The 17,367-nt window shown below is 34.9% G+C and overlaps 1 protein-coding gene across 1 annotated transcript in view; it reads right to left on the bottom strand.

The window, feature by feature from the left end:
* Nucleotides 1-584: 584 nt before the first annotated feature.
* The window catches only part of LOC136858647 (furin-like protease 1), a 618,861-nt gene continuing 602,078 nt past the window's right edge, over nucleotides 585-17,367 (bottom strand). The window contains exon 13 of the mRNA XM_067138363.2: nucleotides 585-7,216. Coding sequence (XP_066994464.2) covers nucleotides 6,753-7,216 — 464 coding nt within the window. The 3' untranslated portion in view covers nucleotides 585-6,752. The remainder of the gene's footprint in view (nucleotides 7,217-17,367) is intronic.

Here is a 17,367-nt window from a genome sequence, read left to right as displayed (position 1 = left end):
CGGAGATTTAAATCCCATTCTACCAGGAATTTGGAAACCTGGACCTCATTAGAGCAGCATGTTACCGTCTGTGAACACCTGAATCTTCCCCTGGCAAAATATTTATGTACCTGCAGTACCGGATATGCCTAAATAAATTTCACAGCTAAAGCATAATTTCCGCATTATACAGTAATTATTTTCATAATTTCTTTCCGTTTACATGTTGAACAGATTCCGCTCTATACAACATAAATAACATGCAAATTTATATCCAGTGGGCCGGGACCATAACTTTCGTACACGTTGGACAAATTTCCGCTTCATAGACGTTCCGCTTTACAAGTTTTACTGTAACTGGTATTAAATCTGAGAATGAATGACAATGTAGGTAGTTCAGCTCTTTAAAAGAATAACAAAGTATTAATAGCAGCACCATACTTTAAAGAAGGTTACTTTGGAAGTTGAATTTTACAGAACTGAAAGAATTGGTGACCTGATCATTTTCTTAAGTATATAGTAGTTCTTGATGTTCAGATTGCAGTAAATTTTTAAGCAGTGTTGCTGGTTTGTATCAGGGGAATAAATTTATACATAATAAAACATTTGTATTAATCAAAATATCATCTTTATTAAAATGTTCCTTTTCAGTGAAATGAAGCAACAATTAACCCTTGAATTGTACAATCACAAACAAAAAATGTACACCTAACACTTAAAACAATAATGAAAATAGTAACTTGACACTTCCTAACTAAATTTCATGATAAAAAACATTTTTTAAAGTAATTAAAATAAATGCTAAATTGTAGATTGCTGACATAATTCTCTCATGTGATGTATCAAATTTTTATAATAAACTATCATGTTAGTAAGGATGTCACAGCACTTTTTTATATACACATGTTATGGCTCAACTCATTAACTGAGTTGTTCTTACTGCATTGCATTTAACAGTATTCCATATTATGGTACCGGTAACCTTTAATAGTACGGTATACAGATAGAAAATTAGTTGAAGTATTGTATAGCACAATCAAACTGCTTGAAAAGTAACTCTGAAGTTTTCAAATTTTTAGATGAACAGCACAGAGATACTCCTTTTCTTTTTTTCATAAAAGTTTAAGTTGATATGAATAACTGTACATAGAAATGGAACACTCATTCTTTAACTGATAATTCAATTTTCCTTTTAATAGTTACCATGATGACCAGTGTCCTAACTTCATAGTTTGAAGTAATGACTGTGTACTTTATGATAATTAACAGCTGCTTTAATAATCAACAGAATGTAAAAGTATTAGAAAATATTTGTTAGTATGATGGAATCAAATAAAATTATGTATCAAGAAAGAAGCAAATGAGTAAAATAAGAGTTGCAAAAATTCTTCAGTATTCTTCAACAGTTAAATAAAAATTAATAAAAGAATAGAAGTGTAAATATTCTATTGTAATGTACTTGGCACTTTTGTCTGTTTACCTTTGCCCTTTGGTCAAGAGATTATATACCTGACCATGAAAGATTACATCCACACAAGTATCAACTTTACCAATACTTCACAAAAAGGAACATATTTTGCCCTATTACTTCTGTACCACTAAGTATTCAAGGCATTGCAGGCTTAGCCATCTTATTGCTAGAACTGAAGAATCTCCCTGTAGCAGTTGGAATGTTGCTCAACATGAATATTTTTTTTGTATTAGTTTGTTGTTATTTTATCTCCGCAACATTTGACACTTTTCAAATTTTTGTTCCAACATCATTAGAAATGTCAGCTGGTTGGTTTCCATTCTGCATGGCATTTGTGTTTCTTTACTATTAAATATGGCAGAAATAGGCTGGTCAATTTTATTTCTCTTTCAGATTTAATCCAGAAATAATGTGATGTAATACAAGGAAATGATTCCTGTTTTAACTACTTTCTTGGTAACTATTCCCATAAGTTACCTTTGATTAAAATATAAAAAACTTCAAATGTAACCCATCTGAATAGGTAAACTGAAATGATAAGTAGGGACCTGATCTGTGTTTTTCACATTCACAATAAAACCACCTTTCATTAATATACCGTACTCCAAAATGCTTGGGAAACTTATTATGCATTATGTATCTTAATTAACCAGAATTAAGGTGAATTTGTTTCATGAAATAACAAAATCAAACAATAATGCAAATTTGTCAGATTTACCATTTTTGTGTGTATGAAAAATGTGTGCTTTTCTCTAATTTAAAAGTTTTTGTATTTGCTGATGATGTTATGCTATGGGGTGTGACAGAAGCAGAAGTGCAAGCTAAATTATATCTTTGGGAAGAAGAATTTAAAAGAATTGGTTTTGCAATGAGTCAAAATTCTATGAGTGCAAAATAAAGAAGTAGATATTATTAATAACTTCAAATACTTAGGGAGCTACATTTCTTCTAACAATACCATAAACCAAGAAATAGGCAATAGAATACCAGTTGCATCAAAATTCTAGCACTCTGTTCGTCAACTGCTTCGGGATGACTCATTTCCCCAAGCTTTCAAGCTCATGATGATGATGATGATGATTTTAAAGTATCAGTTGTTAGTTAACACATTTTTGTAAACAATAAGATACCTATCAGCTTGCAATGCTCCAAGACTAACTTCTTTTCTCCCACTGCTTCTGTATAAGACATCAATCCAAGTGAGAAAGCATGTAGCGTCCCAGGCCCCAGTCCAAGTCCAAGAGAGTAGGGCCTAAGTGACCAACACCATACTGATAAAAGCTTCAGAGTAAGCAGGTGTTGTTAGAGAATGTTATAAAGGGAAAGTATTTTGTTTCCATTGCTGTTAATATACCTAAAGCAAACATTACCGGTACTTCAGAGTTTGAAAATGACAAATTATATGCATCCAATTCAAAAAATGGAATATGCAAATGTAACTGTACGATATGATGGAACAGGGAAGATACATGAACCAAGCACATGTAAAGTGAAAACACAGATGGCAAACAAAGAACATTCTGCGTAGGATAATTTTGCCAGAAGAACTACGGAGACTTCTCTAAAGTGAATATACTGCCGGAGAAGTTGGAGTGACAGTGCAACAGACATGTTAAAGTGCTTCAGTTTACTAAAAGTATTCCTCAGAGAACAGGCTGTGTGCATTTACGAACAAACTGACAGAATTTAACTCAGTTGTGGCTATGATTAAAGCAGTGCTTCTAAATACAAAGAAAATAAAACATGTATGTTCAATTTTTCAAAACAAAGCACCCATCTAAGACCCCTATGTTGTTTCCAGCCCGAGTGAATGATTAGGTGTAATACTTGGTTCAAAGCTGTCTTTTCTATTGAAAAACATTTGTGCGACATCACTGAACTCATACAATCAGAAGAACTGATTTCTGTCAGCAATGTATACCATTTTATGAAATAACTGACACCTAATGAAGTTAATATAATTTATTTCAGCTGAGGCAACATTTGTGAAGGAAGATGCTACGGATTTTGTGGAGTACATCACTGAACTAGAAGAATCTTCATACCCGTCTAGACCAGACTCTTTGCACTGAACTAAGAAGATTATGGTGAATTTTGAGTTTGCTAAAGAGGGAAATTTTATTCTGAAGCACTAGAGAAGTTAAACTGCATCAAAAGTGCAAATGCTTAAGGAAATGTGGGACCAACAGTAAAACGCATAGCATCATCACTTTAGTACTTACAAAATTGCAGTTACTGATGTCAGAGGATCTGGCTCACAAATTGCATTCAGCACTGGAAGTGTTCAATCCAACATCCACCATCAACAGTAACATGGATACTACCCTGGTGGAAATGATGAAGACTATTCCATTCTTTGGAAATCAAGATGATTCAGTGATCATAAAAGAATATGCTGAACTTCAGGTGCAAACCAATAAAATTATGCTCCGAGATGGAAAGATCAGTATTGTGAAAATCCTGTTTAGTCTACCTGATCAACATCACTAATTTAGTAGCAGAGCTCTTCAGTCAGTGTGGTATCTGTATGTCAATGTTGACAATGAATATTTCTTTTCTTCCTACTCAGGTGTCTTGAGTAACTTGTGTTGGAACATGAAAGAAGATCATTTGAATACTATGGGAACATTCTCCTTTCAAAAGTAACAGGAAATAATGTGTCTTTCTTTGATGACATTATAGTTTATATAGGTATTTCAGTCAGGTAGCCAACATATAAAACTGTTCTCTACTTTAATTCAAATTTGAAATGGTTGTTTGTTCATTGATTTCCATGCAAGATTGTTTCCTTAAATTCTTTTATAAACTTTCCAAATTTTCCAACTTCTAAACTGTTTTATAACACCTCTGAAAAAATTGAAAAACCTACATAGGCACCTTTTAAAACATAAAAATCCTTCAAAAAATGCAAAATCCTTAAAAAATACAGATTTCTACCAAAAAAATAAAACAATAAACACTGGTCCTAATAATAGAATATACTGGAGGTGTCGAACTGATCTTTTTTTAATTTATAATTTGTCTAGCAGATGAACCTGTTGTAGTCTCTGGGTTTCAGAGCAGAAAACTGATGGCATTTTTAATGCCTTTACTATTGTTAGAAATTAAGTGAATACATATTCTTATAATAAAGAATACTGTAATTTTATATTATATTATGGACTTCGATATCTTTTATTACATTATGACTTAACCAGTGACCTAAGGATAAGTTGCTTAAAAGAATCATGAAGAATTCTTCCTTTCAGTATTCAATGGACAAATACCTTCTAGTGTTATAGTTCATTTACCCTTGAATTCTTGAGGTGAAACACCTTCTTAAAGACAGAATAGCCTACTTAATGATTTCTAAAAACCATATAAAAGCTATATTTTATTCGATGTACTTTTAGTTGAGGTTTTTGAGTATCTCTGATACTGTAAAACTTCATATGCTCATTAAGTACAACACAAGTTTTTAAAAATATAACAACAAAAGACCAGTAATTTATGCATGTTTATGAAGAGATTGTACTTAAGCCACTAATTTGAGATCCTCAGAATTTCAATCTGCATTACCATCTCATAGAATTATTCATCTCATGCTCTTTCATATTTTAAACTATGATTTACAACTAACAAACTACTAATCTAGGAATTCTCATTCAGACACAATGTCAGCAATCTCAAGTCCATGGTCATATGGTCATATTAACATCAATTTTGAAACTCCAACTATTGATTTTTCTTTCCACTAAAATAATAGACTATTTTTCATTTATTTATCAGTCTCTAATCTACTTATGTCTTCATAGGAGGGTAGTTCTTATAATATGCTTGTAAATCTGGTAATTGTTATTTAGCCTAATTTTGGTTCTAACCAGAATATAACAGCTATTGTATTGCATGATTTTGTTCATATTACCCCTGAATTACTGTTCAGTCATTCAATATGTTATTCAACATATATTGTAAAATCATCTTATATTTTCAGATTTTACTATACTATCCACTCTAGCTCATCAATATTTTCATTTTATCCTCTTTTAATACAGTATTTACTTGCATAAAGATTTATGACAATTGAGAATGTTGACTACATCTTTGTGAAGTACCAGTACCTACAACTGAATGCTCAACTATCAGACATTAGTGTAGCCTGTATGTTACTTAAAAGTGGCTTGTGAACAAAATAAACCACACTGAACATGATCATTGTCTGATCATAATTTGGCCCACATTCACTCCCATATCCGACCATGGTCGGATTAGGTTTTCACATATATAAAATGCTGTCTCTGACCTTGAACAGATTTGAATTTGTGCCAAATTTTTTATATTCAAAGGTATGTTAGATGATACAGTATATCAGTTTGCTGGTAGATATCAGGCAGATGAACATTTTACTACAATTTGGGGGGTAAATTTCCACATTGTAGGATGTGTAATTTAAATAAACACGTCAGTCCCAAGGTCTCTGAAGTGCGCGGTTGGAATCAAGTGACACTGAGTGATGAAATGGATAGTCATGGCAAGTAAAAAGTTGTACTAGATCAACTTGTGAAGGTAAGTACAAGTTTTCATATTTTTAGGATTTATAGTATAGGAGTGATATTAAGTTGAAGTCGTGTGTTACATGTTACCTAGCGAGTCAGGGTGGCATCTAAAAATCGCTGGGCTGCATGGAGGGAGCTGGGAATGATTGTGTTAACAAGTCTGTTCAGGACAGAAGTTGACTTCAAGTAAGAGATGGGCTTCATCATTACTGGGGTAAGTTGCTTTATTAGTAAGTGATATGAAAAGGCCTTTATCCCTTAGCCCTTTGTAGATCAACATCATCATAACTACCTGTGTTGACTAGGAAATACAATAGGTCATTCAAAATTTTACCGTTATATCACAAGATGATCAGTAGCTTCTGAGAGGCATCATGATGAAATGCCCAGAATAGAATGTTTTGTATCCTTATCCCTACAGTAAAACTAGTAGACTGGAGAAGATAGTTTATTTGGTTGTCAATGAAGTAGATGGTATAACTGAATTTAAATATTTAAACATAATTTTTATGAAAAGTAAGAGTCACTTAAAATAAATGCCCTAATTCACCCAGGCACTTGAAAATGAATGATTTTCAATCAGTATTTAATGTTAAATTCCAATAATGAAATTAACATATTTATTACAGAAATTTTTTTTAAAAAAAAGAGGCTTCCTTTATCATTTAAGAGGATAAAATAAATATAATGAATAAGAGTATGAACTGATTTTCCAAGTTGTGGGGCTCATTCATGACTAGACGAGTTACAGATCCAGCAAAATTCAATCAGTTTTCACTGTCACTGCCAGACACGTCATAAATTACTTTATGTTTCTCATCTAATAAACTAGTAGGAATAGCAAAATTCTCCCCACTGCTCATTTTGCTGTAACGATAACTGTGTGAAAAGCATCCTCGTTTCTTCACAAAGAAGTAGTATACAATTGCAAAAATAAGCAGTAAAATATTTATCAGGAAAACTACAACAATCACTATTTGCCATTTATGGGATTCAAGAGTAGAACGAAGAGTAGAGGGATAGCAATAGCTCTCTGAACTACTTGGATGGCTCATAAATGCATCACCAAAACAAGCTACACATTGATAATCGTTAGGTCCGGAGCATTCTTTGCATGAATAGTGGCATCTGACACAGGCAGTGTGAGCTTTGGCATCCAAGCCCACCACTGTTTGTTCTGGACATGAGGGAACGCATTGACCATTGAACAGGATCATCCCTTCAACACATTCTGTGAACAAACAAAAACCATGTCATTTTAGCTTTTATATGAAGAAAGAACAGATATAAAAATATATTTACAAGTTATATTTTATAAAGGAAGATGTATTAAGAGTAAATGGTTAGAAACTTTGCAAGTTGAATCTCAATTTCTTTTGCATATTATATGACAATTGATATTACTTTCAAAAAGAAGCAGTATATTGATTACAATGCACTCTAAACAATATAATATAGATATAGATCCAAACTTAATAAAACATACAAATTATATGTATACACAGTGATGCAAACAGCAACAATACTAAACAATTTATAGCAATATATAACTCTGAAAAGTGGTGGCAAAAGGGGCTCTGGTTAAGACGCAGCAAGTCGTTATGCTACTTAGGTTCCAAAATGGGTAAAATATAAATATGTCAATAAATTCAATGTTAATTTTAATCTTATACCAGTTGTATAGTATTATTAGAAGTAATTTCACATACCGTACTGTATGTGAGTTGACTATGTTTGTAAGATAATATAAGTAGAATTTTGTAAACAATATAAATTTATTAAGGATGATGAATGTGTTTAATAGAAAAAAATATTAGTGTAAATTGTATAATATTGTATTCTAGGAAAATTTTCTTCGTATCCTGTTAATTTAAAATTGAGTGCTTGACAATAATGTATTTTAGTGTACCATTTGCCACTGAGGTAGACACCTCATTTGCAAATAAAGAGATTTTGATTTGATTTGATTTGTATGCGTTTGCTGGTGAGACTTAGTTTATAGTACCGGGCGAGTTGGCCGTGCGCATAGGGGCGCGCGGCTGTGAGCTTGCATCCGGGAGATAGTAGGTTCGAATCCCACTATCGGCAACCCTGAAAATGATTTTCCGTGGTTTCCCATTTTCACTCCAGGCAAATGCTGGGGCTGTACCTTCATTAAGGCCACGGCCGCTTCCATCCAACTCCTAGGCCTTTCCTATCCCATCGTCGCCATAAGACCTATCTGTGTCGGTGCGACGTAAAGCCCCTAGCAAAAAAAAAATTAGTTTATAGTGCACTATATCTTCTGGTATGTGCTAGGTCATATTTGTTCCGTACCTTGACCTGTCCCAGTCTCATCGTTGGCTTTGACGATTCTGATTAATACCATTCCTTATTCAGCCAGCCCCATTTATGAATAGTGCAGATATGTCAGTCAACAGCAACTTCTAGCTCAGTGAAGAAAGCAACAGGAAACTGCCTCACTCCTCATTTCCCTAGTATGCTTCTTCTGTGACTTCTAGGCCATCTGTGACACCTCATGGCAGAGCTGTTGAGGATCAAACCGGCCTTCAGGCTGAATACTCAACATTCATACCAATTCTATAAATAGTTAATTGAAATCTTTCACTGTCACTTCATAAAGTTTGAGACACTGTCCAATAATTGAAAGTGTAGTATGCATTGAACAAGACAAGACTAGGGTGAGATCAAATAACAAGACAAGACTAGGGTGAGATCAAATATCAACAGATTCCTATCGATGATGAAACAATGTCCACTGATCCCCATTCTTTTATTTACTTTATGGGCAAAGGGAAAGAATTTTAATTTTTATGAACAGGACATATCGTTGGCATCCTGGCAGAAGTTACAAAGACCAAAAACATAGTTTTGAGATAAATGGGTTTTAAGAAATCAGTGATATATGATTCTATATTACTACGAGGCTATCGCACTTTTTGGGCTAGTTCCTTTTGCAATGCCTTCTACTATGTTCCATATTAAGTGATTAAGTCAACTTAGTCACTTTTGCCTGGACGTCAATCTTCAAGAAGTTCAGTTCTTCTATTAACTTTACCAAATAAAATACATTAAATAAGTAAGGAAAATATAAAAACCCTTAATCCTAAAAAAAATAATAAAAAATTAAGTGATAAAGGTAAATAAGCCTTCCATGCTAAATATATTAACTTATCATAAATTCAAAATTCTACCTTAAAAACCTACATTTAAACTTATAAAAATTATAAAAGGGTAGGGTACCTGTACCCTCAAAAGGGTTCATTCTATTAAAATAATGACCACACCATCATCTAGAATGTATTTTCTTTACTCCAGTAGTGCATTTAACTCAAATTCGAAAAAAAAAAAAAAAAAAAAAAAAAGAGGACTTAGTCACTTCCGCCTGAACGCCGATGATATTTTCTACCCTACTATGAATCCTTTCCAGAAGAACAAAAAAAGGAGGGGGAAATCAGATTTATTGAGTTTAAACATTCAACCTCTATAATGTTTAACATTTAAATATTCCCCTGTAAAAAGCAGATATATTACCCCTACACCTATTTCAGGTCACTTGGTAATAATATTCATTTGTATTTTTGTTTGCATTAGTCCTTACAGCACATGTGTAATATAATCAATATTATGATTCACCAATGAAGAATAACTGAACCACCATAGCTCGTTTCATTTCATATTCTGTACATAAATGTTTAGGAATTTTCACCACTTTCCTGAGAAACTGAAGATAGACAAAGATGATGGTGGTTTGTAAATATTTAGTTTTGTTATGAACTTGAAATGTTCACATTCTTTGTTAAATGTATTGGATTACTGATCATCCAACCAGTGAAAAATGGAAAAAATGTCATAGAGATAACACTTTTGAACTGTGTTCATCAATATGAGATTGTATGGATATTGATTATGGAAAATGAACTGCTCAAATTTGTAATGTAATGTAACAAAAAATAACAATACATTGCTATTCATATCAGAATAGCAAGAAGGAATTATGATAACCAGTTGGTAAGACACCAATCAGAGTATGGTTCCAGCATATGGGACCCTCACCAGATTTACTTTCTTTGAGAATTGGAAAAGATCCGAAGGAAAGCAGCACGATTTCTTCTGGACAAAGAGCAATGTTACAAAAAGTTACAAACTTTGGGCTGGGAAGACTTGGGAGTTAGGAGACAAGCCGTTTGACTACGCGAGCTGTCAGCGGAGAGATGGCGTGAAATTACATTAGTGGACGCATAAGCTTGAATGGAGTTTTTTAAAGCAGGAAAGATTGAATATGAAGTTGGAATTCAAGAGGATAACTTGGAGGAAATATGAGTGGAATTTCCAATTTCTTTGAAATAATTTAAGAAAATTGGTAGGGAATCTTACACTTGGTAACAGCCCTAAATTCAGATCAGTGGTGACTGACCGAATGATTTTACAGGAATTTAGCTGAACCAGCCAGGACAACTTTTCTGCCCTCAAATCTGCAATAATGTTGGTTTTCCAGGATGTATGGCAATCATAGTTATGACCCACTGGATGGCCAGATTTTTAACCCACTGTAAATATATATGGGACACGATCAAACGATGGGTCTCCAAAAACTGTAAAAGTAATTAGTGGGGGGGGTAAAGCAAATAACATTATTATTTTCAAATGATGGGTGCAGCATTAGAATGGTTTGTCAGCAAATGCTGATTGTATTATAACGATGTTTTGATGACTACTGTATTCCTCAGTCCACCAGTAAGACACTGTATAATGTATTTTGATACCCAGACAAGTACAATAGATTGTACAACCATGAGTGAACACATCATTTATTAGTTTGTTTTATAGATCTTGTGTGACAATGATAAATAAATAATTTCCAGTACAGTATAATAAATATATCCTATGAAACTTGCAACCAACTCATTGAGCTCAGGTATTTTTGAGCTGTCTTAGTGTATGAAAGAATAATATAAACCCCCATTTACTACAAATAATTAACTGATAATAATTAGTGGTGATTGCTGTTTTAAGGACTGTTTCTTGAAAATGATTTGCAGTGAAATCTTGTGTAAAGAACCTATCATTCCAACTCTAAATTTGCATAGCTGGGATCTAACTTGTGGCAGACTCAACTCCTTCAGTTTTCTTATCTTATATCACTCAGTAAACTCTTGTTCTTTTCCAATAAAAATAGTATTTAGCTTATAAAGTCTGGGAATTCTTTCACTTTCCCCATCTCCAGAATCCTTCCCTTTGTTTAGCCACTACATTTAGCAGCAGAACTCATTCCTGCATTTTCAGCAAAAATATGTCAGGCCACATGCAGCAGGAATGACAACATTCCAGTTCTGATGTGACCTGCTGAATGGCTAAATTTGTGAAACACTGAAAATATCTGAGACATGAACAAATGATGGATGCAGCATTAGAACAGTTTGTCAGCAAATGCTGACATTCTTCAAAGGATTAAAGTTTTCCCTACTACTATACTAATTTTCTCCTCTCTTTACCCTTGAAACAATAATTAGCACCATTGCAAATATGATAATTTTAAGTACCATCATATTAAATATTTACAGTATCTACACAGTAAACTATCTTATAGAATTTTCACCTAATTTCTATGGGCTGTTGTATAATTCTTCATTTTTTTCCCCTGTGATTTGACAGCCACAATTCTAAAATACTGCAGCCATCTCTTCTGTTATACTACAGCAGTAATACATGACAAATTATAGTCGTCTATTGATTTTCCTGATTTGCAATTTACATACTTTTGCAAATATGGAATTCCATGTGCATCAACTATCTTATTACACTTACTTCAGTCAAAAAATAATCTAGGCAATATTCACACTGAAAAAACCAATCTTAAAGACAGTCACTTAAGAATGGAGACCTCATATCTGCAATTCTTCTGTAATATAATTTTATTATTTAGTTGTGGGTGTACAAAGCCTCCAGAATGTTCTGTAGAGACCACGTAACAAAATACTCTATAGAAATGTTTAAATGAACTAACCCAGCCATCTCGTACCTTGCACATTGTAACACTTGTCTACAGATACATCAAAAGTGCAAAATGAAAAACTATATTATATTTTTTACTAATCAGTTTTAATATTTTCAAATTTAATTTATAATTTTAATTAACACAACTCACTTTCTCATTTTAAATCATAGGACAGCACTTTCACTCTATTATAAAATCTTGTTTTTGTTAAATATGAGATCTCTGTTCTTAAGCAACAATATTATTCCTTTCATATAATTTATACTAAGCCTGTATACCGTAATAGACTATAGTAGAAACTAAAGCAGACAGCATTTTTTTATATTACAACATGACAAATATAGCTGAAGATTTGTTTGGTGAAGATAATAAAACTCTTCTATGGCCATTCCTTGAAATGAGGTGATCTCTAGTTTTAAAAGTTAGGAAAATAAAGCAACACATAGTAAGAAGAACAATGCAGACATTACTGTCAGTAGAAAGAAATTACCAGTTAATCAGGAAAGTATAGGAGCAGATCAAAATATAATGCTAAGCCTGCACAAGGCTTAGTTTTCAGTAGGAAAATATTAAGAGAATATCAGTACAACAAAAGATCACAGAGAAAATATACATATATTTCTGGAAGAAAATATAGAAAACAGATTGAAAGGCATATTAATAACTGCATTTCACAAGGAAAAAACAAGGAAATATAGACCAAAAGGAAAACATTTATAATATACAACACGAACATTTGAGTAAACTCTTTCAAGAAAAGAGCAGATCTCCTTGATTTATTAACACTGCCAAAGAAAACAAAAAGACAAACTAAGAACAGCAAAGTATTTACATTTTTTACTAGGCCATTCTGACATGTCTAGTTAATATTCTAAAACAAGCTGAGAAAATGTTATTGAAGATATTAAATAAAACTAAATTATACGAGCTATATTTCACAAGGCAAGCTTATGTGACTATAGCTATATTATCAGTCATGTATCATCCAATTTTAGATAGAATCTAAATCACAAAGATGTGACTTTTCCTCTAAAAATTCCCACATGCATTTTCTGGGATTTCAATAAAGACTGCCTTGATGAGAAGCTAATGACAATGTCACTCAACTATCACATCCGTATATATATAATTACTAACACGTATTACAATATACATGGTGGACGGAAACAGCGCGAACCAGATATATGAGCGTTAGAGAGTTGGTCACACCAATAAATAATTTGATATCTTGCACTGTTGTCATTTTATCAGGTGCTGAAATTAGCCAATCAGATCGCTTTGCAAATAAATTCAAATGGGCTTTGTGAGGTGGTGTTGCCAAATCTGCAGTGGGCTTAAGAGTGGCTTGAGAGCACCAATCAAAGATATGAACTTCTGCAGGGGAGGAGTTTCAACACATACCTCCTTCTTGACTGGATCGCACCATAGCAAGTACGGTCACATTAGCTGAAACCCACGGAGTGTTTGCATCTGATGTTGATTTCTCGGCATGGCTCTCAAGCTGGTCAGAAGCCACGTGCAGCTTCAGCAACACTGGCTCGCAAAGCCCACTTAAATTTGCCCGTGAAGTGATCTGATTGGCTCACTTCAGCAGCTGATGAAATGACTACGACGTGAGATTTTGAATTATTTTTATTTATTTATTATTTATTCATTATTTATACATTTATTTATAATTTATTTATTATTTCATTATTATTTATTTATTATTTCATTATTATTTATTTATTTATTTATTTATTTATTTATTTATTTATTTATTATTATTTTTTAAAATTATTTATCAGTTTGACCCAGCCTCTAATGGTTATATACCCGGTTCATGTTGTTTCTGACCACCTTTTATGTTACAGAATACTGCCTTGCAAATAAAGCTTACAAAAGATGTTTTACTTTATGCAGTAGAGTACTAGCCACATTGATGTATATGTTAATTCAAACTGAAGGAATTCTACAGTTCCTTTAGCAGATTAAGTGTGTTCATAAGAATAAAGCAGTAACTTTCAAATAATTTGCAACATTAAAGCACTTTAGGGTGGTAGTAAGCCAGTCATTGCTGATATAACAAGGATTAAGTATAACACACCCCTAAAGAGAATGTGTGAATTCTTTTGTGCTGGATTGCCCACAGAGGAAACATTGACTTTGACTTTAAAATTATATTCATTAAAAGACTGTCTTCTAATGTCTCCCCATACATTTATATAATAAACGTACATAGTGCAAAATAGATAGATGTGGTTCTACACATTTGAAAATAAACAGGTCTCATGGTTATTATTATTATTATTATTATTATTATTATTATTATTATTATTATTATTATTATTATTATTATTATTATTATTATTATTATTATTATGCTAGTAGATTCCACACATTATGTATGTGGGTGTAAGATACAGTAATGTACCATGCTGAAGGAATGAGAATTGCACCATTAATGTAAATATATTAAAAAGAAACTGTGCATCACTAATGGATTGAATGCTTCACAAATTTTAAGACAAAAGTATAAATGCATCATATCCTACAGTACCTATTGGTCACCAATAGACAAATGTCTATTCTACAACAGAGAGTTAGTTTCACAGTTCGCATTACCTCAGTACCTTTAGTACCCAGAAACATCTCTCCTTGGTGATGCATGCTTTAATCCTTTTCGAGAGTATGCTATCCCACTAACTCAATAAGCCGTTGTTAGTCCAATTTGTCCTACTCTTCAAAGGATATACAGTGCAAGTCTTGCATATTTGTTGGTCTGTCAAGACATCCAAAAAATGCTTATTTTAATCAATCCCATGCATTTTCACTAGGTTTCATGTTTAGGCTGGAGAACAAAGATCAGATGTTACATGAACAACATTGTCATTGCAAAGACAGACATCTTCATGCCTAATAAAGAATGTATAAGAAGTCATCTACAAAGATGAATTCTTTTCCAAAATGGCAGAGGCCAGCAATTTGATTCCACAGTACATTTTAAGTAATGATACTTTTTAAAATAGTTCTTTAATTGCAGTTGATTTTCTAAGTCATTTGGATATTAGAAATTTGTCCTGCACAATATCTTTAATATGTTGGAATTCAACTCGCAGAGTTGTATCATTTAAAACACCCTTAAATACTGCCAAAATCAGCCGGGATTGAATCCGCTATTTTGGAAACAGGACACCAAATGACTGACTGTGCCACCAACAAGATGGAGGATGTTAATACACTGACTGACAGAGCAAATGCAACACCAAGGAGGAGTGGTTCGAAAGGGATGAAAGTTGGGGAAAAAACAGAGACGGCACGGATGAATAATTGATGTTTATTTCAAACCGATATGCAGGTTACACAACGTGCACGGCATCGACTCAGTAGGATGTAGGACCACCGCGAGCGGCGATGCACGCAGAAACACGTCGAGGTACAGAGTCAATAAGAGTGCGGATGGTGTCCTGAGGGATGGTTCTCCATTCTCTGTCAACCATTTGCCACAGTTGGTCGTCCGTACGAGGCTGGGGCAGAGTTTGCAAACGGCGTCCAATGAGATCCCACACGTGTTCGATTGGTGAGAGATCCGGAGAGTATGCTGGCCACGGAAGCATCTGTACACCTCGTAGAGCCTGTTGGGAGATGTGAGCAGTGTGTGGGAGGGCATTATCCTGCTGAAACAGAGCATTGGGCAGCCCCTGAAGGTACGGGAGTGCCACCGGCCGCAGCACATGCTGCACGTAGCGGTGGGCATTTAACGTGCCTTGAATACGCACTAGAGGTGACGTGGAATCATACGCAATAGCGCCCCAAACCATGATGCCGCGTTGTCTAACGGTAGGGCGCTCCACAGTTACTGCCGGATTTGACCTTTCTCCGCGCTGACGCCACACTCGTCTGCGGTGACTATCACTGACAGAACAGAAGCGTGACTCATCGGAGAACACGACGTTCCGCCATTCTCTCATCCAAGTCGCTCTAGCCCGGCACCATGCCAGGCGTGCACGTCTATGCTGTGGAGTCAATGGTAGTCTTCTGAGCGGACGCAGGGAGTGCAGGCCTCCTTCAACCAATCGACGGGAAATTGTTCTGGTCGATATTGGAACAGCCAGGGTGTCTTGCACATGCTGAAGAATGGCGGTTGACGTGGCGTGCGGGGCTGCCACCGCTTGGCGGCGGATGCGCCGTTCCTCGCGTGCTGACGTCACTCGGGCTGCGCCTGGACCCCTCGCACGTGCCACATGTCCCTGCGCCAACCATCTTCGCCACAGGCGCTGCACCGTGGACACATCCCTATGGGTATCGGCTGCGATTTGACGAAGTGACCAACCTGCCCTTCTCAGCCCGATCACCATACCCCTCGTAAAGTCGTCTGTCTGCTGGAAATGCCTCCGTTGACAGCGGCCTGGTATTCTTAGCTATACACGTGTCCTGTGGCACACGACAACACGTTCTACAATGACTGTCGGCTGAGAAATCACGGTACGAAGTGGGCCATTCGCCAACGCCGTGTCCCATTTATCGTTCGCTACGTGCGCAGCACAGTGGCGCATTTCACATCATGAGCATACCTCAGTGACGTCAGTCTACCCTGCAATTGGCATAAAGTTCTGACCACTCCTTCTTGGTGTTGCATTTGCTCTGTCAGTCAGTGTAGATTTCAAGAAAGTTAAAATAACTATCCCCATTATTATTTTTCATATGAATTTATTTTATTGTCAATCATTTATATTTTATTTTCTTGAAATATAACATGGTCACACAGACTAAAAATAGACATTATTTTCTTTTCTGGCATTGAGGAGCCTTGTGGTTGCTTGATTGGCCAAGAGAGGTGAATGATGATGACATGTTATCCTCTCTAAAAGGTCACTTAGCCTCAACCTTACCATAATTGTAGTGAAGGGGTGTTAACAAAAATGACAAAGACACAGTTTCATGAATTAAAGTACTGATCCAGCATTCACATACAATATCAGAAATTGCTGACAAAATGGACATAGCTGGTGAAAAACGTTCTTTGATGCAAACAGTTGCACGCTATGTAGAATAAGCTTTTCAGCACCATAGGTGAATGTTCAATTTGAGCATTTACCAAATATTTTTTGCAAACCTATAATGCAATCAGACTGCAAGATCAATATTCATCCTTTAACACTGACCTATTCTCATTCAGTTCAATGGAGCTCCAAGGCACAGAGAAGTGATATCACAGAGCACCTAGCTGATATCAACTGGTGTGAAGGGACTGTTGTGAGGACAATAAGTTGTATCTTAGTTCCTTCTATAGATCAGTGGTAGTGTGCAGTAGCGGTGATTGGGAATTAAAAGTGCGGGGGCAAAAATAATACAGACAACAAACAGTACCCGGGTTTGTGCAATATAGCTTACGAGGGGGGATG

Source organism: Anabrus simplex, chromosome 1 (genome assembly GCF_040414725.1).
Source record: "Anabrus simplex isolate iqAnaSimp1 chromosome 1, ASM4041472v1, whole genome shotgun sequence".
Lineage (NCBI taxonomy): Eukaryota > Metazoa > Arthropoda > Insecta > Orthoptera > Tettigoniidae > Anabrus > Anabrus simplex.
Note: the sequence above shows the minus strand (reverse complement) of the source record. Positions and strands in the feature narration are given on the sequence as shown.